The 24,235-nt window shown below is 37.7% G+C and overlaps 1 protein-coding gene across 1 annotated transcript in view; it reads left to right on the forward strand.

The window, feature by feature from the left end:
• PRRC1 (proline rich coiled-coil 1) overlaps window positions 1–6,455 on the forward strand; it is a 47,558-nt gene extending 41,103 nt beyond the window's left edge. Inside the window, exon 9 of the mRNA XM_021701765.2 lies at window positions 3,132–6,455. Within this exon, the coding sequence (XP_021557440.1) occupies window positions 3,132–3,341 (210 nt within the window). The 3' untranslated portion in view covers window positions 3,342–6,455. The remainder of the gene's footprint in view (window positions 1–3,131) is intronic.
• The last annotated feature ends 17,780 nt before the right edge of the window (window positions 6,456–24,235 follow it).

The following is a 24,235-nucleotide window of genomic DNA, read 5'->3' on the forward strand; positions in this document are numbered from 1 at the left end:
GGGGTGGGAGGGATGGGGTGACTGGGTGATAGACACTGGGGAGGGTATGTGCTCTGGTAAGCGCTGTGAATTGTGCAAGACTGTTGAATCTCAGATCTGTACCTCTGAAACAAATAATGCAATATATGTTAAGAAAAAAAAAAAAAAGAAGAAGAAGGTAGCGGGAGGGGAAGAATGAAGCGGGGGAAATCGGAGGGGTAGACGAACCATGAGAGACAATGGACTCTGAAAAACAAACAGGGTTCTAGAGGGGAGGGGGGTGGGAGGATGGGTTAGCCTGGTGGTGGGTATTGAGGAGGGCACATTCTGCATGGAGCACTGGGTGTTATGCACAAACAATGAATCATGGAACACTTCATCTAAAACTAATGATGTAATGTATGGGGATTAACATAAGAATAAAAATAAAAAAAAAAATACAGCATCCTTTCCTGATTGAAACTCTTCAGAGTATAGGGATAGAGGGAACATTCTTCAAGTTCATAAAATCATCTGTGAACAACCCACAGCGAATATCATCCTCAATGGGGAAAAGCTGAGAGCCTTTCCCTTAAGATCAGGAACACGTCAAGGACGCCCACACTCGCCACTATTGTTCAACATAGTACTAGAAGTCCTAGCAACAGCAATCAGACAACAAAAAGAAATAAAAGGTATTCAAATTGGCAAAGAAGAAGTCAAACTCTCTCTTTTCACAGATGACATGATACTTTATGTGGAAAACCCAAAAGCCTCCACCCCCAAATTCTAGAACTCTACAGCAATTCAGTAATGTGGCAGGATACAAAATCAATGCACAGAAATCAGTTGCTTTCTTATATACTAACGACACAACTGTAGAAAAAGAAATTAGAGAAACGATTCCATTTACAATAGCACCAAAAACCATAAGATACCTCGGAATAAACCTAACCAAAGAGGTAAAGGATCTATACCCTAGGAACTACAGGACACTCATGAAAGAAATTGAAGAAGACACAAAAAGATGGAAAAATATTCCATGCTCATGGATCGGAAGAATAAACATTGTTAAAATGTCTATGCTACCCAGAGCAATCTATACCTTCCACGCCATCCCGATCAAAAGTCCAATGACATTCTTCAAAGTGCTGGAACAAACAATCCTAAAATTTGTATGGAATCAGAAAAGACCCCGAATCACCAAGGAAATGTTGAAAAACAAAGCTGGGGGCATCACATTGCCCGATTTCAAGCTATATTGCAAAGCGGTGATCACCAAGACAGCATGGTACTGGCACAAAACAGACATATAAACCAATGGAACAGAATAGAGAACCCAGATATGGACCCTCAACTCTATGGTCAAATAATCTTCGACAAAGCAGGAAAAAACATGCAGTGGGAAAAAGTCTCTTCAATAAATGGTGCTGGGAAAATTGGACAGCCACATGCAGAAGAATGAAACTTGACCATTCTCTAACACCATCCACAAAGATAAACTCAAAGTGGATGAAAGACCTCAATGTGAGACAGGAATCCATCAAAATCCTAGAGGATAACATAGGCAGTAACCTCTTTGACATCACCCACAGCAACTTCTTTCAAGATACATCTCCAAAAGCTAGTGAAACAAAAGCAAAAATGAACTTTTGGGACTTCATCAACATAAAAAGCTTCTACACAGCAAAGGAAACAGTCAACAAAACAAAGAAGTAACCCACAGACTGGGAGAAGATATTTGCAAATGACACTACAGATAAAGGGCTGGTATCCAAGATCTATAAAGAACTTCTCAAACTCAACACCCAAAAAAAACAAGTAAGTCAAAAAGTGGGCAGAAGATATGAAAAGACACTTCTGTGAAGAAGACATGCAAATGGCTAACAGACACATGAAAAAATGTTCATCATCATTAGCCATCAGGGAAATTCAAATCAAAACTACATTGAGATACCACCTTAACACCAGTTAGAATGGCAAAAATGGACAGGGAAAGAAGCAACAAATGTTGGAGAGGTTGTGGAGAAAAGGGAACTCCCTTACACACTGTTGGTGGGAATTCAAGTTGGTACAGTCACTTTGGAAAACAGTGTGGAGGTGCCTCAAAAAATTAAAAATGGAGCTACCCTATGACCCAGCAATTGCACTACTGGGTATTTACCCCAAAGACACAGATGTAGTGAAAAGAAGGGCCATATGCACCCCAGTGTTCATAGCAGCAATGTCTGCAATAGCAAAACTGTGGAGAGCCGACATGCCCTTCAACAGATGAATGGATAAAGAAGATGTGGTCCATATATACAATGGAATATTACTCAGCCATCAGAAAGGATGAATACCCAATTTTTACATCAACATGGATGGGACTGGAGGAGATTATGCTAAGTGAAATAAGGCAAGCAGAGAAAGTCAATTATCATATGGTTTCACTTATTTGTGGAACATAAGGAATAGCATGGAGGACATTAGGAGAAGGAAGGGAAAACTGAAGGGAGGGAAATTGGAGAGATGAACCATGAGAGACTATGGACTCTGAGAAACAAACTGAGGGTTCTAGAGGGGAGGGGTTTGGGGGGATGGGTTAGCCCAGTGATGGGTATTAAGGAGGGCACATACTGCATGGAGCACTGGGTGTTACACGAAAACAATGGATCGCGGATCACTACATCAAAAACTAATGATGTGATGTATGGTGACTAACATAACATCATAAAATTAAAAAAAAAAAGATGTGTGAACATTTCAGATGATGGGCTCAGAAGAACACACTGATGAGGGAGGGACCGTGGAAAAGGATGGGAAGGGTTAGGGGTGGAGGCGTGCTCTCAGCACTCCTCTTCCTCTTAACCTGAAGCAGCACGGCCTTGAACTGGAGCCTAAACCCTTGGACACTGAGCACTGTCAGATGGCGTTACTAGATGAAGACTGAGAGGACACTGAACAACAAAATGAGTTTACTGTGGACACTGAACAGAGGAGGTGTGTGCAGTAGTGTTCTGATTATTCTGTATTCTTGTCACATCATAGAGCTGCCCGCATAGCTCTGTTTCTCGGGATTTGTCACCATCTATACTAAAAGTAATAAAGAGACTGGGATGTCACTTACAGCTAGTTCCAGTCATTTTTTTCAATGCACTATAAATCATATACCCTGTTTCATTTTTCCCTAGGCTCAAAGCCTCACTCCCCAGGACTACAGTCTGAGGTGGTCAGGCCTTCTGGTGACAGTGGGTGAAGTCCTGGAAAAGAGCTTAGTGAATGTGACGCGGACCGACTGGCACCTGACATTCACCGGCATGTCTCGCCGGCAGATGATCTACAGTGCGGCCAAAGCCATTGCTGGCATGTACAAACAGCGCCTGCCCCCCAGGACCATGTGACGGAAGACTCACCCAGGGCCCGGAGACGACTTCGCTTGGAACTTGGCGGTAAAGACTTTGTCCCATCCCCAGGTGGAGAGCTCCAGTGGATGCAGCAGTCTTGAGAATTTGCCTGTAGGCTGCACTTGATCTTTCCTAGAAAGGCACGGTGTCATTCCAGTAGCTACAAAGAAGCAGATCTTTGCCGTGGTTGTGTCATTTCACGTACCACCACAGTTCTTAGAAAACAAAATATATAAATATTTTTATAGGACAGTTTGATACACCAAATTTGTAAGGGGCAAATTCACGTGCTACGACATTTAACTTAATGATATAGACTTGATTTTGTTGTTTAAGAAGATATGATTCGTTTAAGAACATGTCATTGTTTATTTCATGATTTCTCTCTTCTCAGTCTTTGATGCTTTTTGTGTGCGCAGGTCATCTCAGGTCTGACGCTGAGCTGTGTGCTCAGTGGCTGACCCTCAGACACGTACTTGCAGAGAGATGGCGCACATTTCTATGCATACTTTTTACATGGGCCAAAATAATGGGGTTTTTTTCGTTATCATGTACGTACACACATCATCTAAAAAAAGAAAAAGTTTTTCTTAAAATAAGTTTTGGCATTTCACAGATTTAGACTCTGAAGCATTGCAGTAGTAGGTTTTATTTTCCATTGCTATATGACAACTAAGTGGCCCATGATTTGAAGGTATTTTAAATCAGAAGCATTTTGGTTATTTTTATATAATACTATTCAGTATTTCCAAGTGAACTCTGACAACGGCCATTATTTCTGCCTCCACTCATACATTCTCGAGTGTCGTAGAGAAATTTTTCAGAGGAATTACTTTGTTATTTATGGAATTGTATGCCTCTTCTTTTAGTTAAGGTTACTTAATATTTAGTTTGCCTTAAACACTGCTTTTCTAACTTGGTGCCATTCTGCCTTTACTCTTTATGGAAATTTTCAGTGAAACTGTTTAATATTCAACTGGTTTATCTAGTCCATCATGTTTGTATTTAGTGAAAGCTTCTCCCCCCACTAATCCCAAATAATATATTTTAGCATTTTTGGATTTATATAAATCAAAATTTAAATAGTTTGTCTTATACTTTGGACTCTATGTATGCAAGTTCCTATAACTTTTTGAAGATAGTGTCTTACACAAATGTAATTTAATTTTTATTTACTCGTCTATACAGTTCTTTTAGCTGTAAATTAATTAGCACAATCTTATAAAGGGTATTGAAGCTCTTATCCTGCACTGTCACTACAGGTAACGTTGGCTTTGTATTCCTTTGGGTACTTACTTGATTTTTGCTTTTTTACCCAAGGACGAGAAGCATTATTTTCACAACTATATGTTCATTTCCAAGCACCATATGATTGCTTGGTGAAATTAAGACTTGTTTGTCATTAAAAGTAAGGAGAGAAAAGACATGTAACCAGTTGCTGCGGCATAATAGGGCTAGAATGCTTTTCTCCCCTCTTTTCTTGCTATTTGTGCAACACTTTGTTTTCTCCATCTGATTAATAAAAAAGAGAAGCCTTTCTGTACCACTTGCTTTTATCCTTTAGTTTTAAAAAGCTACACTTTTCTAACAGGATTTTATCATGGCATTGGCCTGGTGACAACTCACAATTAGGGATGAAGGATGCCCGTACTTGGAATAAGCAAGTGCAGATATGTCACTTTCCCTCCCGTTATAGGGAGTCTTAGAGATCCTAAAAAAATGTCTGTTTTTCTTTTTATTTTACCAAGTCTCAATAGTTTGTTTTTGAAGGCTGTTTTCACAGAATCACAAACACGGACATCCCCTTAGAGGACAATTTTCCCACAGTCCTCAAATTCTTCAGTTATTCTGTAGCTTGGGTGAAGCCAGGTAATTTTCCCAGCCCTGTTCATCTGCTGAACCTTCTGCTCTTTGGAACAGTGTGAGTGGGCGAGGAGGATTAGGGAAGGGCACATGAAAAAGATAAACCTAGGATCCACTTTTGACCTCTGACGCTTCTTTTGGCCCCCAGTTACCGTTGAAAGTCATCCAAGCATGACTGACTCCACACACTGTTTTCCGCACCTCACGCTTATTTTTTCTTTAGATTTCTTTGTCGTATGAGGGGCAAGAAAAGTCACTCATCGCTTTGTACGCAGCCAAGCCGGGCAGGCCCGTGGTGAGTGTTGGCCTGAGATATATGCGAGCCCTTGGTCCGAGGCCACATTTCCCCTCACCCGTCACCCAGTCACCCCTGGTTCTTTGCCCTTCCTGCTCATTCCCTCCTGACACTAGCATTTCTGAGGGAGAGTCAGACTTGGGGCTCTTTGCTCCTTTGGTCCCTCAAGCTTCTCAGGAAAACCGATCTCTAACACAGTTCTTCAGCACTGTTCTCATGGTCGGGTCTGCGATATTTTGTTCCTCTGAAATGCTCCAGGAATCACTTCGTGAATTTTCTCTGCTGGTACACTTTTTTGTTTTAATTAAGCAGTGTGAAGGCCACCAGGAAAAATGCAGCAAGAGAAATGTAATGTCAACCTTAGGTGACAGAAGGAACTCCGATGACTCCATTCAAGACCCTTCGGCTAATAAGCCTGGACCAGGGCTGTGCTGCAGTTGGAAAGCTTCAGGCAGTTCTAGTTTTCTCCTCCTGTCTCTTAATTACTTCCCCATTCTTTGTTCCTTTCTATCTTAAGGATTAATGAGGTAGAAAATCAAGATGACTGAATTCAAACCAAATGGTAGTATACTGGTAAGTTTAAGGAGAGTATGATATGCATGTATTCAGAAATTATGCAAATTAGCAATACACTCAGGGTCAACTTAATTACTTTATGTTGTTGAATTTACTTTGTTCCTTGACTACAAAAAATTCTCAACAGGTATTTGTGTTTTCTGAAGCCAAATTGATGGTATTTTGTGATCCACAAGATGTTGGGTTATGCATAAATTATTAAGAAACTTGGGTTTTTACTCCCAGAATATGATGTTCATTCTTAAGAAACTCTGCAGGATGATGTACTGGATAAGAACAGTTTTGTAAGTATGTAAATACGTCATAAATAAATAATACCTCATTTTATTTCCCAAAGTTGTAAAGTGATTTTTTAAATGCTAAGTCATATTAATATTCTATTAGAAGGAGCTACATTACTTTCATTGTCTCAGTGGGCTACTGGCTGCCAACAATTCTTACAGAATAGCAACTTAAAACACATCTTTCAAGTGCAGTGGTAACAATTCAAATATACCAGAATCGCTAACTTCATGTTCAGAGAACTGAGGATGTTTAGGGTAGGGAATACTCTGGAGATGGGGGTGATGGGCAAGAAGTTACGGCCTGTGTTCCTGAGGATATGTCTTGACTGGGGACTTTAATTTACCCTTAACTTCCACAAGTACCTTCTTTAAAAAAAAAAAAAAAAAAGTTTATTATATTTGCTATTCTGAGCCTGTGATCTCAGGGCAGAGATTTTTGTTTTGATTTGGTAGGCAAGGTGGTACTTTACAAAAGACCATGAAATATTCATTTGGGTGTTTTGTTTGTTTGTTCACCAAAGGAAAATAATATTGTTTTCAGTACACTAGAAAAATACCAATTCGGGACCCAGGAGAGGCCCTGTTAAGTTTATACTTTGTTTTTTAAGTTTAGGCAAGAGAAACAAAATTAGCAAGACCAATATCAGGGTCTAAAAACTCATACATAAAGGAAATTTTTGAAATTATCCTTGTCATGAATACCTAGTAAGAATTTAAAGCAGTAAGAAAAAGGAATTAACAAGTGAGAAATGCATAGTGCTGGTTAGGTACTGGAGTAGAAACTTTTTATAGGTGCAGTAACTGAAACAGGATCAGCTACTTACTCAGTATCATCCCAGCGAGTGAGTTACAGGCAAAGGACTGAAGTGGAGGCTGTCACTTCCCAGACCATTCGCTTATGAAACATCCTGCATACTTGCTTCACGAACTTAGGGGTACATAGCTAATCCTGTAAGTATTTGTTGAATTCAACTTAATTCAAACAACAGCTTGAGACTTTGCCCTGGTATACTTTCAGTTTTACAACATTATGTTTAAGGAACACTTTTGACTCCGTATTTTTCATTTTAGTTTTAAGTGCTGCTTTGGGCTTTGCTTCTGGTATAAGAATATATTTGTGGTCACTGAATATTCTGCTCCCAAATTTAAGAAACCAGAAACTAGGTTTACATTTGAGTATCATTTTTAGGATTAGAGCCAGAAATGTTGTTACTGTCTAACTAGTCTTCAAGCAAGATACTGACCATATACCTTGTAAAATATATTTTAATATTGAGTCCTCCTGCTCCAGGTGCCACGCTTTTGAGAACCACCGCTGTGATACCATTCCTGACTCATTCTTCACGTCCTGATACTTTAGAGAGTGAGGTCACCCAGATGGCAGCATAGGTCGCTCCTGACTTCACTCTCCCTCGCAGGAAGAGCAACTAGCAACTATTCATGGACAAGATACCACTGAGAGAATCGTAGAACGAGGGGGTGAGGCTGAAGCAGCCCTGCGCCACAGAGACCTAGAAAGACGGCGTGAGAAGGGGAAGAGGCCCAGCTAGCCGCTTGCCTGTATTGCCCCTCCCCCCAAGGCTGGCACAGCACCACTGACAGATCCCCCCTCTGAGCCTCTGGTTCCCCCTCAGGGAAAAGAAATCCCAGGGTGGACATCTAGCTACCCCAGCATTATGGGTTGCTTCTTGGGAGCCCCCACTGTAGTCTTGATTCTGAGGAATTGCGGGCGAATCTGCAGGACTTGACCATCGTGGCCAACCGATTTCCTACCTGCAGCACCCAAGCAGTGGTCCCGATCAGCAGTTTGCTCATCTGCAGAACCAAGTGTGTGGCACAGTCTGACCCGGGAATTCAGCACGGTGCAGGTCTGCCTGCTTTGGGTCCTCTAATCAATAGCCTCCCCAGCCCTGGATCCTGGTCTGCCCCCACCCAGGCAGGGGAGCTGAACCAGAGCCCAGCCCTCTGCTAAGTGTAACTCCTAGCCCCATCTGATCCGAAAGGCCGGCAGGAACCCCTGGAAGCTGCATAGCCTGGCAATGCTTGTACAGAGAGAATGGCAGGCAGAGCTGATCATCCACAAAATGAAGCCAGTGCCAGGTGTGGAGGATTCCCTTGCTTTACCAGTCAGGAGCTAATGCATACCCTACTCACCATTAAGTAAAACTCCCAACACCACCAAACCAGAAAGCCAGACTCAAACACCTGGAAAGCTATGTAGCCCATCAATTCTTGAGCAGAGAACCTGGAAGGCAGAGCTGATAGTCTGCAGAGCAAGGCTGGTAACCCTGTTTAGCTAGGAAATTTGAGAAATGGGTTGGCTTGAGAGAAGACAAGGCTTTACCAGCCTTGGAGCTGGTTCTCCCTCTGTGCCAGGACAGGGAAACTAATTCACAGCCTCACTCATTGCTAAATAAAGCCTCAGCCTGCCTTCCCAGAGAAGTTAGCCATAGGAAGCTGGGTAGCCCATCCAATAGTCCATGACTTTACCCATTTATAGAAAAAAACCAGTGGCCTTGTTTGGCCAGGAAATTCAGTGTACACTTTTGCCTGATTCAGGTCCCCAGTCAATGAGTTATGCATGTCCTGGGCTCCGGCCTGCTGTCCTGCCTGGGCATGGAAGCTCTTCATAGTCCCACCAGCTGCTGAGTATAGTACCCAGTCCCAACCATCTAGTATGCCTGACCAGAGAACCAGGCAACTTGTGGAGCCCATCCTACCACTCGACTTGGGCAAGGAATCAAACCAGCAGTTTAATCCAACTATTCTCAGACAGCCACACCCCACCTTAGCCTCAGAGCTTGGGCAGGTGCCTCAACCCAAATTAGACCCTGATAGCAAGCCCCACCACCCCAAGGATGTTCCTAGCAGATATTTCCAGAAAGCCATATTGAGCTTACTGGTGAAGAACTGGTCTAGGCCTACTCAAACCTGTGAAGTATGGAAAAGGAACCACTTACTTGAATGTGCAAATACCAAAATAAGGAATCCTGGATCATTAAAAATAAGATAACAGGAAGCATCAAAGAAAACCTGAAGCTCCAATAACTGACCCTAAAAAATGGAGATCTATCAATTGTCAGACAAAAATTCTGAATTATCCTTTTTCTTTTTGCCCCCACTCTTGTTTTCCAGAATAATCCTTTTAAGAATGTTTGGTGAACAACAAGAACACACAACGTAATGAAATTTGAAAAATGCATGCACAAAATGGTAAGTTCCACTTAGAAAGAAACTATCAACAACAAAAATCCAAACAATTCCTAGAGCTGAACAGTATGACGACTGAATTGAAGAATTCAAAAAAGAGCTTCAAAAGTAGATTTGACCATGAAGAAATAATCTGTGACTGAAAGAAGGAACATATGAAATTCTACAGTCAGAAAAAAAAATTATATATAATTTTATATGTATATATACACACACACACACACAAAGCCTACTGTTAATGGGACGCCATCAAAAGAAATGTTACCCACCATCATGGGAATTCTAGAATGAGAAGAGAAAGAGTGACAAAGTATATTTAAGCAAAAAATGGCTGAAAACTTCCCAAAACCTGGGGAGAGAAAAAGAAATCCAGATACGTAAGAGCCAAAGGACCCAAAGTAGGTTGAGCCCAAATAGGGCTGCACAGAGACAAATGAATTAAATTGTGAAAAGTCAGAGATAAATAATTTTGAAGCTAGCAAGAGAAAAGAGGAAAGTTACATGCCCGGGAACCCCCCAAAGACTCTCCATCTCTCAACAGAAATGTTCCAGGCAGGAGACATTGGATGATATATTCAAAATATTGAAAGAAAAAACTCAACCAAGAATTCTATATCCTGGAAAGCTGTTCTTCAGAAATAGAGGAGAAATGAAGACTTTCCTGAGTCCACAAAAGCTCAGGGAGTTCATCTACATCTACCTTATAAGAAATGCTAATGGAAATTCTTTGAGTGGAAATAAAAAGAAGCCAATTAACATCATAAAAATAAAGGAAGGTAGCATAAAACTCACTGGCACTGGTAAACATATAGTGAAAGTTAGATTTTGTAATATGGAATGTTGGTACATAATGCACTTATACTTCTAGTTTAAAAGTTTTAAAACATACTAAAAATAACTGCACTATGCTGTTACTAGATACAAAATATTTAAAAATATGCAAACTATAACATCAGTAACTTAAAATGGGGGTGTGAAAAGTGTAAAGTTTAAGATGCTATTTGAGTTGATTTTTAGTTTAAAATATAATTTTCAGATATTTTTTGTAAGCTTCATGGTAACTTCAAAAGAAAAATCTAGAGTACACAAAACAACATTACAAACAGTTCAAAGCATACTGATACCAAAAGACATCAAAACACAAAACAAGAGAGGATATGAAACAATGGACAATGGATCTTCAAAACACCCAGAAAATAACTGACAAAATTATTTATCAAATACCAAATAATAATTATCAATAAGTATCAATAATTACTTTAAATGTAAATGGATTACATTCTCTAAAACAAAGAATGGCTCTATGGGAAAAAAATTAACAAGATCCAATGATGTTTCCTACAAGTAAGAGACTCACTCTAGCCTTAAAGAGATATAGACTGAGAATAAAGGAATGAGAAAAGGTATTTCAAGCAAATGGTAAACAAAAACAAAAAGCAGGGAAGCTCTACTTGTATCAGAGAAAATAGACTTTAAAGAAAAACTGTAATAATGAGAGACAAATGGCACAATATAATGATAAATGTATCAATTCACTGAGAAGATATAACAAATGTAAATATTACCACAATCAAGTGGAATTTATTCCATGCATTCAAGGGTGAGTCAGTATCTACAAATCAAATCAATATGATACATCACGTTAACAAGAGAAAGGATAAAAATCTTATGATCCTCTCAATAGATGGAGAAAAAGCACTTGACAAAGTAAGACATCCATTCATAATAAAAACTTTCAACACAGTGCGTTGAGGGAACGTACCTCAACATAATAAAGGCTGTATATGACAAACCCATAGCTAACATAATACTTGATGATGAAAACCAGACTTTTTTTCCCCCTAAAAATCAAGAAAAAGACAAGGATGTCCAGTCTCACTTTTATTCAACATAGTACTGGAAGTCCTGGCCACAACAATCAGACCAGAAAAATAAATAAAAGGCATCCAAATTGTTAAGGAAGAAGGAAAACTGTCCCTATTTGTGGATAACATAGTACTATACATAGAAAACTCCAAAGACTGCACCAAACAAAACAAAATAACCATTATAATTGACAAATGAATTCAGTGAAGTTGTAGGATACTCAATACACAGAAATCTGTTGTTTCTACACACCATAATGGAGTAACAGAAGAAGAATTTAAGAAAACAATTCCATTTACAATTGCATCAAGTAAAATAAAATACCTAGGAATAAACTTAGCCAAAGATGTAAAAGACCTATACTCTGAAAACTATAAAACACTGATGAAATTAATTTAAGGCAACACAAATAAATAGATATTCCATACTCATGGACTGTAAAAGGTACAGATTTCCTGTTTTAAAATAAGTCCCAAAGATAAAAATACTGCATAAGGAATAGAGACAATATTGTAATAATGTTGTATGGTGACAGTGCTTATCGTGGTGAGCCCGGAGTAATTTATAGAACTGTCAAATCAGTATGTTGCACACCTGAAACTAATACATCACTGTATGTTAATTATACCTAAATAAAAATCCCCAAAATCTATAGTAGATACACAACAGATAAACTGAAAGGAATCTAAGCACATCACTGTGGAAAATCATCAAATTATAAAAGAAGAGCAAGAAAAGAATTTAAAAACAAAGGTATTATAAAACTGGCAGAAAATCATTAACAAAATGGCATTAAGTCCATACCTATCAATAATTACTTTAAAAGTTAATGGACTAGGGGTGACTGGCTGGCTCAGTCAGTGGAACATGGGACTCTTGATCTCAGGGTTGTTCAAGCCCCATGGTGGGTATAGAAATTACTTAAAAATAAAAAGATATTATAAGAAAAAAGTAGGGGCACCTGGGTGGCTTAGTTGGTTGAGTGTCTGATTCTGCTCCAGTCATGATCTCAGGGTCCTGGGATCAAGCCCCATGTTGGCTCCATGCTCAAAGGAGAGTCTGCTTCTTCCTCACCTTCTCCCTCTGCCCCTCCCCTGCTTGTGCTGTCTCTGTCTCTCTCAAGTAAAAAATAAATAAATGGGTTAACTTCTCCAATTAAAAGACAGAGTGGCTGAATGAATTTAAAAAAAAGACATAAGTATATGCTGCCTATAAGAGACTCTCTTCAGCTATAAGGACACACAGACTGAAAGTGAAGGGATAGAAAAAGACATTCTGTGCCAAGAAAGCAGAAGAAAGCAGATATAGCTATATTTATATCAGGGAAAGAGACTTTAATACAAAGATTATATTAAGAGACAAGATCATTATACAGTAATAAAGTGATCAAATAAGAGGATTAAATACTTGTAAATATTTATGCACCCCAAATTAATTAGGAGTAATTAAATAGATAGGCAAACATTAACAAACCAAAAGGGACAAATAAATAGTAGGGAACTTCAATACTTTACTCTCATCAATGGCAGATTATCCAGACTGAAAACCAATAAGGAAATACTGGATTAAGTGAAATATTAAGTTAGATGAACTTAATAGGTATTCACAAAACATTCCATCTAAAAGCAGTGCACATGAAACATTCTCCAGGAGGTATATATTAGGCAACAAAAAAGTGTTAATACATTTAATGAGACTGAAATCATAACAAGTAGCTTTTCTGATTGTAACAGTTTAAAACTTTTTTAAGATTTATTTATTTGAGAGAGAGAGCACTCATGTGGTGGGGTGGAGCAGAGGAAGGAGGAGAGGGAGAGAGTCCCAAGTAGACTGTGCACTGAGTGCAGAACCCCAAGCAGGGTTCAATCCCATGACCCTGAGATCACAACCCAAGCCAAAACTGAGTCTGATGCCCAACTGACTGTACCACCCTGGCGCCCCTGATTGTAATAGTTTAGGTCAATCATAAGGAAACTTGATAATTCACAAATATGTAGAGATTAAACAACATGGTCCTGCATATCCAATGGATCAAAGAAGAAATAAAATAAAAAGTAACTTAAGACAAATGAAAATACATACCAACATATCAATACTCATGGGGTGAAGCAAAAGCCGTTCTAGGAGGTAAGGTCATAACAATAATGCCTACATCAAAAACAAGAAAGCTCTCAAACAAAGAACTCTATTTTATGCCTTCATCAAACTGGAAAAAAGGAATGAAGACTGAAGTTAGTAGAAGCAAGGTTCTAACAAAGACCAGGTTAATGAAATAAGGACAAAAAAGACAATAGAGAAGATCAATGAAACTAAGCTTTTTTTTTTTTTTTTAAAGTTGACAATCCCTTATGTAGATTCAAGAAAAATAAAAGTCAAATAAAATCAGAAATGAAAGAGGAGATGCTACAACCAATAGCAGGGAAATACAAAGGATCATAAGACATTACTATACTATACTATGAAACAAACTGAACAACACAGGAGAAAGAGATTCTGAAAAACATGCAAGCTACTGAGAATGAATCAGGAATAGGAAATACGAGCAGAGTAAGGAGATTGAATCAGTGATCAATAGTCTTCTAAGAATCCTAAGACCATCAGATGGCTTGACTGGTGAATTCCATCAAAGATTTAAGCAAAATTAATATTAATTCTTCTCAAACTCTTTCCAAAAATTGAAGAAGAGGGACTACTTCCAAAACCTTTCTATGAGGCCAGCATTACCTTGATAATAAAACCAGACAAGAATACCACAAGAAAATAAAATTACAGGCCAATATCCTTGATGAATATAGATGCAAAAATCTTCAACAAAATATAAGCATACTGGTGTGCCTATCTGGCTCAGTTGGAAGAGCATGAATTCTTGATCTCAGGTCCTGAGTTTGAGCCCCACGTGGGGTGTGGAGATTAAAAATTAAAAATCTTAAAAAGAGAGAGAGAGAGAGAACAGGGGCGCCTGGGTGGTTAAATCAGTTAAGTGTCTGACTCTTGATTTCAGCTCAGGTCATGATCTCAGTCAGGGTTGTGAGATCGAGCCCCGCATTGGGCTTCCTGCTGGGCATGGAGCCTGCTTAGGATTCTCTCTCCCTCTCCTTCTATTCTTCTTCCCACCTCCCTCTCAAAAAAAAAAAAAATTTAAAAAAGAGCAAAATATAAGCATACTGAATTTAATAGTACATTAAAAAGATCATACACCATGATCAAATGGAATTCATTCCACAAATGCAAGGATAATTCACCATTCACAAATGAATGTGATGTACCACATTAACAAAATGAAAGATAAAATTATATGGTCAGCTCAGCAGGTGCAGAAAAAGAACCTGACAAAGTTCAATATACATGTATGATAAAAACACTCAACAAATTGGGTACAGGGGGAATGTATCTCAACCTAATAAATTAGTCCATATATGACAAATTCACAGTTAGCATCATATTAATGGTGAAAAGCTGACAGATTTCCCTCCAAGAATAGGAAACTACAAGATACCCACTCTTACCAATTTTATTCAAAATGGTATTAGAATTCCTGGCCAGAGAAATTAGACAAGAAATAAATTGCATCCAAATCAAAAAGAAAGAATGAAAACTGGCACTATTTGCAGATGACATGATAGTCTATATAGAAAACCCTAAAGACTTCACCAAAACCTGTTAGAACTAATTGACAAATTCAGAAAGTTGCAGGATTCAAAATCAATACAGAAAAATCTGTTGCATCTCTATAGAGTAATAATAAATTATCAGAAAGAGAAATTAAGAAAATCCCATTTATAACTGTATCAAAAAGAATGAAATACCTTAGCAACAAATTTTACTAAGGGGTTAAAAGACGTGTACATGCAAAACTATAAGATACTGATATGGTAAATTAAAGAAAATACAAATAGAAAAATATTTCATGCTCATGGACTGAATAATCAATATTGTTAAAATACACATAGTACCCAAAGCTAACTACAGACTGAATGCAATCCCTATCCAAATTCCAATAGCATTCATAAAAAGAGAATAGAAAATCAAAATTCTTATGGAACCACAAAAGACCCCTAACAGTCAAAACAATCTTGAGAAGGAAGATCAAAGCTAAAGGCATCACATTTCCTGATTTCAAAATGTATTACAGATCTAGTAATCAAAAAAGTATCACAAAGGCATGAAAAAACATGTAGATCAGTGTAATAGAATAGAAAGCCCAGAAATAAACTCACACATATATGATCAATTATTTTAGGATAAAGGAGGCAAGAATATACAATGAAGAAATGATAGCTTCTTCAAAAAATGGTGTTGGGAAAACTGGACAGAACTGGAAAAGAATAAAACTGAACCATTTTATACCATACCCAAAAACTAACTCAAGATGGATTAAAGATTTCAAGACCTGAAATCATAAAACTCCTAGAAGAAAATTGTCAGTAAGCTGCTTAACTTTGGTCTTGCCAATTATTTTTTGGATTTGACACCAAAAGCAAGACAAAAAAAGCAAAAATAAACAAGTGAGATTTTATCAAACTAAAAAGCTTCTGCACAGCAAAGGAAACCATCAACAAAATGAAAAGGCAACTTCTAACATGGGAGAAAAATATTTGCAAATTATTTATCTAATAAGGGGTTAATATCCAAAATACATAAAGAACTCATACAACTCAATAGCAAAAGGACAAATAATCCCATTAAAATAGGGCAGAGGATCTGGATGGGTATTTTTCCAAGGAACACACATGTTCAAAGAACATGAAAAGGTGTTCAACATTACTCATGATCAGGGAGAAGTAAATTAAAATCAAAATGATGTATCACTTTGTACCTGTTAGAATGGCTACTATCAATAAAGACAACAAAGAACGACAAAGATAGTGACACTGGACATGCTTTATTTCACTCTCTCTCTCTCTCTCTCTCTCTCTCACACACACACACACACACACACACACACACACAATTAACAACTATTCTTGGGCAAGACACCACTGAGAGAACTCTAAAACTTGAGGGTGAGAGTGAAGCACCCCTCTGCATTAAAGAAACCCAGAAAAATAGCATTAGCAGGGCAAGAGGAGAGGCTACATGCTGATGCATTGTCCCTCCCCTAGGCTGGCACAAGAACACATGCCTTGAGGTCTTCCCTGAAGCTAGGGTTCATCCAGGGGGCAAAGAGAGCCCTATTTGGGCCTCCAGCCCCCCCCCCCCACCACCAGTGTTGTTTCTTAGGAGTCTCCTCTCAGGTCTCACCCCATGGAGATTGCAGGAGTGTCTGCACGGCTTCACCACTGGAAATCTGATTGTGATGGAGAAGGAGCTTACCGTAACTCAGATCTTGGTCAACTAACTTGCTACCTGTAGAACCCAAGTAGTAGTCCCAACCAGTAGTTTTGCTCATGATCAGAACCAAGCCATAGTACACCCAGACCAGGGAACTCTGGGGTGCAGGTCTGCCTATTTTGGATCCTCCTAAGAGGAATTTCCCAGGCCTACATCCTGGTGTTCCCCTGTCCGTGTAGGGGAGCAGTCATTGCTCCAGCCACTGATGAGTAAAGATCCCAGCCCCACCTGATAAGAAGCCTGGTAGGAATAACTGGAAAGTTACATAGTTATATATATATGAGCCTTACCTGCCTTGGAGCTGGTTCTCCTACTGCACCTTGGTAGAAAAACTAATTTATATCCCTGCCATTGCTCAATATAGCTTTCAGGCCACCCTACCAGAAAACCTAACCAAAGCATATGGTAGGCTATGCAGTGCATCCAACAGCCCTGCTTACAGTGATACTTGAATATAGAGCATAGCCTGTGGCTTTTCCCATTTGTGTAGCAGAACTGTTGGTCCTGTCTGGCCAGGGACTTCAACGCACAGTCTTGTCTGATTAGTATCAGCAAACAATAAGCTGTGCAGGGCCTGGGTTGCATCCTGCTACTCCGCCAAAGCAGAGAAGCTAATTCATAACCCCATCTACCCCTGAGTATAGTACCCAGTCTGCCTGTCTGGTAAGCCTGACAAGAAAACCTGGGAAAATTCATAGCTCCTTCTATAACCTCATGTAGTCAGTAGTCCTACCCAACTCCTTTCAGCCAACAGCATGTCCTTTCTTCCTGACTTCAGAGCATTGGCAGCAACCTTGTTTAAAAATAGACCGAGAGCAAACCCTGCTTGCCCAAAGCCATTAGCAGCAGACACGTCTAGACACCCAACTTGAGCTGATTGGTAAAAAAACAGTCTCTGCCAAAGCCAACCTATAAAGTATAATAAAGGAGGCCACTTACTTAAATGTGCAGATACTAATGTAAAAAAATCGAGAATCTTAAAAAAATGTGGTAAACATGACACCACCAAAGGAAACTAATAAAGCTCCAATAGCTGACTCTAAAGAAAGGGAGAACTATAAACTGTCCAACACAGAATTCTTAATAATTCTCTTAAAGTATTTTAGTGAACTATAAGAATATACAAAGAACACAACACAGAAATCCTAAAGCTGGAAAATACAATGACTGAACGGAAACATTCAAAAGAGAGCTTCAAAAACAGACTCAACCATTTAGTAGAAACAATCAGTGACTTTGAAAACAAGAAATCTGGTATTAATCAGTCAGTGGAACAAAAAAAATTAGAGAAGATGAAAAAGACTGAAGAAATCTACAGGAATAATAGGATACCAGCAAAAGAAACAGTATTGTGATTATGCGAATTCCAAAAGGAAAAGAGAAAGGGAATAGGACAGCAAGTACATTTAAAGAGGTGCCTGGCTGGCTTAGTTGGTAGAGGACACAACTCTTGATCTCAGGGTCGTGAGTTTGAGCCCCATGTTGGGTGTAGAGATTCCAAAAAAAAAAAAAAAAAGAACTTTAAAGCATATATAAACAATAATGGCTGAAAACTTCCCCAAACTTGGGAGAGAAATGGACATCCAATCCATGAGGCCAAAGGACCCTAAAGAGATTGAACTGAATAGGGCTATATGAAGACACAACATAATTAAATTGTTCAAAGACAAAGAAATAATTTTGAAAGCATCAGGAGAAAAGAGAGAAATTACTTACAAGGGAACTCCCATAAGATTATTAGATTTCTAAGAGAAACATTTCAGACCAGGAGAGAATGTGATGATATATTCCAAATATTGAAACAGGAACCTGTCAAACAAGAAGTCTATACCTGGCAAAGCAGTCCCTCAGAAATGAAGGAGAGAGAGAGAGAAAGACTTCCCTGAAAAAACACACGGTCAAGGAATTCATCACTACTCGCCCCACCTTATAAGAAATGCTAAAGGCAGTTCTTTAGTTAACATCATAAAACATAAGAAAAATATTGAAAATTTTACTGGTAATGATAAATATACAGTCAAAGTTAGATTCTGGAATACGGTACTGATACTGCCTTATTTATTTAGAGCTCTAGTTTAGAAGTTAAAAATAAACTTAGTAAAAACAAACCTAACTATAGTCTGTTATTATCTGCACAATATAAAAATATGTAAACAGTAACATCAATAGTCTGAAATGTGAGGGAAAGGAGAAGTAAAAGTATAAAATTTAGGGGCACCAATCAGTTGGGTGTCTGCCTTCGTCTCGGGTCATGATCCCAGGTCCTGGGATCGAGCCCCATGTCGGGCTCTCTGCTCAGCAGGGAGCCTGCTTCTCCCTCTCCCTCTGACCCTCCACCTGCTTGTGTTCTATTTCTCTGTTTCTCTCTCAAATAAAATCTCAAAAAAAATTATAAAATTTGGAAATGTTATTGAAGTTGGTGTCAGTTAAAAATAGGATGTTATAATTTTGAGATATTTTACGTAAGCTTCATGGTAATCACAAGGAAAAAACCTACAGTGATTACACAAAAAAACATGATTGAGAAGTCAAAGCATACTGATACTAAAAGACATCAAAACACACACAAAAACAGTAGGGTACCAGTTTCTGTAGTACAGTGATTATCACATTCACCTCACAAAACAATGAGATGGATCTACAAAGCATCCAGAAAATGAACAAAACAGCAATACTAAGTCCTTATATATTAATACTTGCCCCCAAATAAATATATTAAATTCTCCAATCAAAGGACATCAATCACATGACTGAATGGATAAAAAAACAAGATCCAATAATATGCTACCTACAAGAGAACTTGTTTTTGCTTTAAAGACACACAGGCTGTGAGTAAATGGATGAAAAAGATACTTCAAGCAGATGGAGCCCTCCAACCCCCCAAAAAATAGGTGTAGCTGTACTTATAGGAGACAAAATGGACTTTACATGTGGTAAAAGAGACATAGGAGGGCATTATATAATGATAAAAGGAATTGATCCATCAATACACGCACACACATATACATGTGTATATACACATATATAAAACATCTTGTTACATTTACACATATATATTTACATATTTATATCTCCACCAACATATATACGTGTGTATGTATATATATATATGAACATTTTGTTATATAAATATAACTAATGTAAATATTTATGCACCCAATGTAGGAGTACCTAAGTATATAAAGCAAAAACTAAGAACTAAAAGGAGAAATACATAGCAATAATAATTGGGGACTTTAATACTCCCTTATCAATACTGGATAGATCACCCAGACAGAGAATCAATAAGGAAACAATGTATTTGAACAACACTATAGGCCAAATAGACCGAACAAACATAAGCAGAACATTTTATCCAATAACAACAGAATACACATTCCTTATAGATGCCTATGGAACATTTCTAAGATAGACCTATGTTAGGCTACAAAACAAGCCTCAGCAAATTCAGGAATGAAATCATACTAAGTATCTTCTCTGATTACAATGGTATGAAACTAGAAGTCAGCAACAGGAGGAAAACTAATTTCTCCAGAGAGACAAAAATGGAAACACAACATACCAAAGCTTGTGGAATGCAGCAAAAGCTGTTTTTGTTTTTGTTTTTTTTTAAAGATTTTATTTATTTATTTGACAGAGAGAGAGAGCAAGAGCAGGAACACAAGCAGGGGGAGTGGGAGAGGGAGAAGCAGGCCTCCCGCGGAGCAGGGAGCCTGATGTGGGGCTCGATCCCAGGACCCTGAGATCATGACCTGAGCTGAAGGCAGTCGCTTAACGACTGAGCCACCCAGGCGCCCCAGCAAAAGCTGTTCTAAAAGGGAAGTTCATACAATAAATGCCAACTTTAAGGAAAAAAAAAAAGATCTCAAATAAATAACCAAACTTTATCCCCCGAGAACTAGAGAAATAAGAACAGATGTAGCCCAGAGTTAGCACAGGGAAGGAAATAGTGATTAGAGAAGAAAAAATAAAATAGAGAACAGGAAAATAATACAAAAGATCAACACAACTAAGAGTTGATTTCTTTGGAAATATAAACCAAATTGACAATCTCTAGCTAGACTAACCAAAGAAAAAAGAGGAACCAAATGGACAAAATTATAAATGAAAAAGGAGACAATACAACTGTTACCACAGAAATACAAAAGATCCTAAGAGGCTACTATGAATAAATATATGCCAACAAAGTTCATAATCTAGATGAAAAGGTAAAATTCTTAGAAACATACAATTTACCAAAACTGCAACAGGATGAAATAGAAAATTTTAACAGGCCAATTATTAGTAAAGAGATTGTATGAGTAATGGAAAAATCTTCCAACAAAGTTAAGCCCAGGACCACAGCTTCACAGACGAATATTATCAAACATTTAAAGAATCAATGCCAATCCTTCTCAGACTCTTCCAAAAAAATCTTAGAGGAGGCAATATATTCAAACTAATTTTATGACATCAGCATTATTGACACCAAACCAGATAAGGATATTACTACCAAAAAAAAAAAAAACAAAAAAAAAACAAAACTAGGGACCAATATCCCTGATGAATGTAGATGCAAAAATTCTCAATAAAATACTAGCAAACATAATTCAGAGGCACATTAAAAGGATCATTCACTAAGATCAAATGGGATGCAAGGATGGTTCAACATTCACAAATCAATCAATCTATGTAACACATTAATAGAATGCAAGATACAAATCATATGATCATCTCAATAGAAGCAGACAGAGCATCTGACAAAATTCATCATTTAAGCAAAATGTCTTCACAAGTCAGGAATAGAAGCGATATACCACAACATAATACAGGCCATATACAACAAGCCCACAGGTAAACCATATTCAATGGTAAAAGATGGTAAAAGCTTTTCTTCTAAGATCAGGAACAAGACAAGGGTGTCTCTTCACACTGTTCCTGTTTAACATTGTACTGGAAGTCCTAGCCAGACTCATCAGGAAAAAAGAAAGAAAGAAAGGCTCAGCATTGGAAAGAAATAAAATTCTATCTGCAGAGAGATCTCTTTATACAAAGAAAATCATAAAGACCCCAGCAAAACCGCTCAGATGTCATCAATGAATTCACTAAAATTGCAAGATAGGAAATTAACATACAAAACTCAGTAGCATTTCTATACACTGACAATAAATTATCTGAAAAAGAGATAAAGAATATGATCCCCTTTACAATAGCATCTGAAACACTTAGGAATAAATTTAACCAAGTAGATGAAAAATCCTGTACTCTAAAAACTATGACACCAATGAAAGAAATCAAAGACATAAATAAATGGAAAGGTGTCCCATGTTCATGGATTAGAAGAATACGGTAAAAATGTATTACTCAAAGCCATCCATAGATTCAATGCAATCTCCATCAAAATTCCAATGGCATCTCTAAAGAATCCTAACAATCTTAAAATTTATATGGAACCATAAAATACCCCTAATAGCCAAAACAATCCTGACAAAGGAAATAAAGCAGGAGGCAGCACGCTTTTTGATTTTAAGCTATTCTATCAAGCTATACTCATCCAAACCGGATGGTACTGGCATAAAAACAGACACACAAACCAGTGGAACAGAATCAACAGTCCAGAAGTAAACCCATGCATACACAGTTAACTAATATTTGATAAGGGAGCCAAGAATACCCAATGGAAGAAAGACAGTCTCGTCAATAAGTGGTGCTGAGCAAACTGGATAGTCACATGTAAAAAAATGAAACTAGACCCCTACCTCACATGACTCACAAAAATTAATTTGAAATATGTTAAAGACCTAAATATAAGACTGAAAACCATAAATCTCCTTGAAGAAAACATAAGAAAAAAGCATCTTGACACAGGTAAGAAAAAAGCATCTTGATAGGAGTCTTGGTAATGAGATTTTTTGGTTATCACAACTAAAATGAGAGCAACCAAATGAAAAATATAAAAGTGAGACATTAAACTAAAAAGCTTGTGCACAGCAAAATAAATGATCAACAAAATGAAAAGACAATCTACAGAATGGGAAAATATTTGCAAACCATATATATGATAAGGAGTTAAAATCCAAAATATATAAAGAACTCCTACAACTCAATAGCAAAAAACCAAACAATCCAATTGAAAAATGGGCAAAAGTCCTTAATAGACATTTTTCTAAAGAAGATATATGAATGGCGAATAGGTACATGAAAAGATGCTTAACATCACTAATCATTAGGGAAATGCAGATCAAAATCAAAATGATGTATCACCTCATACATGTCAGAAGGGCTAACATTAAACAGACCAGAAATAGCAAAAGCTAATGAGGATTTGGAGAGAAGAAAGCCCTCATGCACTGTTGGTGAGATTGTAAATTTGTGCATCCACTCTCGAAAACAGCATGGAGTTTCCTCCAAAAATTAAAAATAGAACTATAGTATAATCCAGCAATTCCACTTCCAGGAATATATCCGAAGAAAACAAAAACACTACGATAAAGAGATACCTGTATTCTCATGTTGATAGCAGCATTATTTATAATAGCCAAGACATGGAAATAACCTAGTGTCATTTGGTGGATGAATGGATAAAGAAAATTTGGGGTGTGTATGTGCGTTTTTGTGTGTGTATACACACGCACAAGAGAATATAGTTCAGCCTTAAATAAGAGGAAAGCCTGCCATTTGTGATAATATAAATGGAACTTGAGGGCATTATGATAAGTGAAATAAGTCAAAGACAAATATTCTATGATCTCACTTATATATTGAATAAAAACAAACCAACAAAAAATCCAACCTCTTCATAGAAAAGGGGAGATCAGATCTGTGGTTACCAGAGGCAGGGAAAGTTGAATGAAGGACATCAAAATTTCCAGTTATAAGATAAATAAGCACCAGGGATGTAATCTACAAAGTGAAGGATACAGTTAACACTGCTGTAGGTCATATATGGAAGTTAAGAGTAAATCCTAAGAGTTTGCATCACAAGGAAGAAGAAATACATATTTTATCTGTATCAGGTGATGGATATTAACTGAACTTACAGCAATAATTATTTCATGATTTATGCAGCTGAAATCATACTGTACACCTTGAATGTATATAGTGCTATATTTTAATTATATCCCAAAACAACTGGAAAAAAAAAAAGATATAACAAGTGTTGGTGAGGATATGCAGAAAAGGGAAATCTTGTGCACTTTTGGTGGGAATATAAATTGGTGCAGCCATCATGGAAAACAGTATGGAGTTTTGACAAAAAAAATAAAAATAAAAATAGAACTACCATATTATCCAGCGATTCTACTCCTGGATATTTATCCAAAGGAAATGAAAAGACTAACTTAAAAAGGTATATACACCTCATGTCCACTGCAGCATTATTTACAATAGCCAAGACATAAAAACAATCTAAGTGTCCACTGACAGATGAATGGGTAAAGAAAATGTGGAATGTATACACAATGAAATATTACTCAGCCACAAAAAAA

Source organism: Neomonachus schauinslandi, chromosome 7, assembly GCF_002201575.2.
Source record: "Neomonachus schauinslandi chromosome 7, ASM220157v2, whole genome shotgun sequence".
NCBI lineage: Eukaryota > Metazoa > Chordata > Mammalia > Carnivora > Phocidae > Neomonachus > Neomonachus schauinslandi.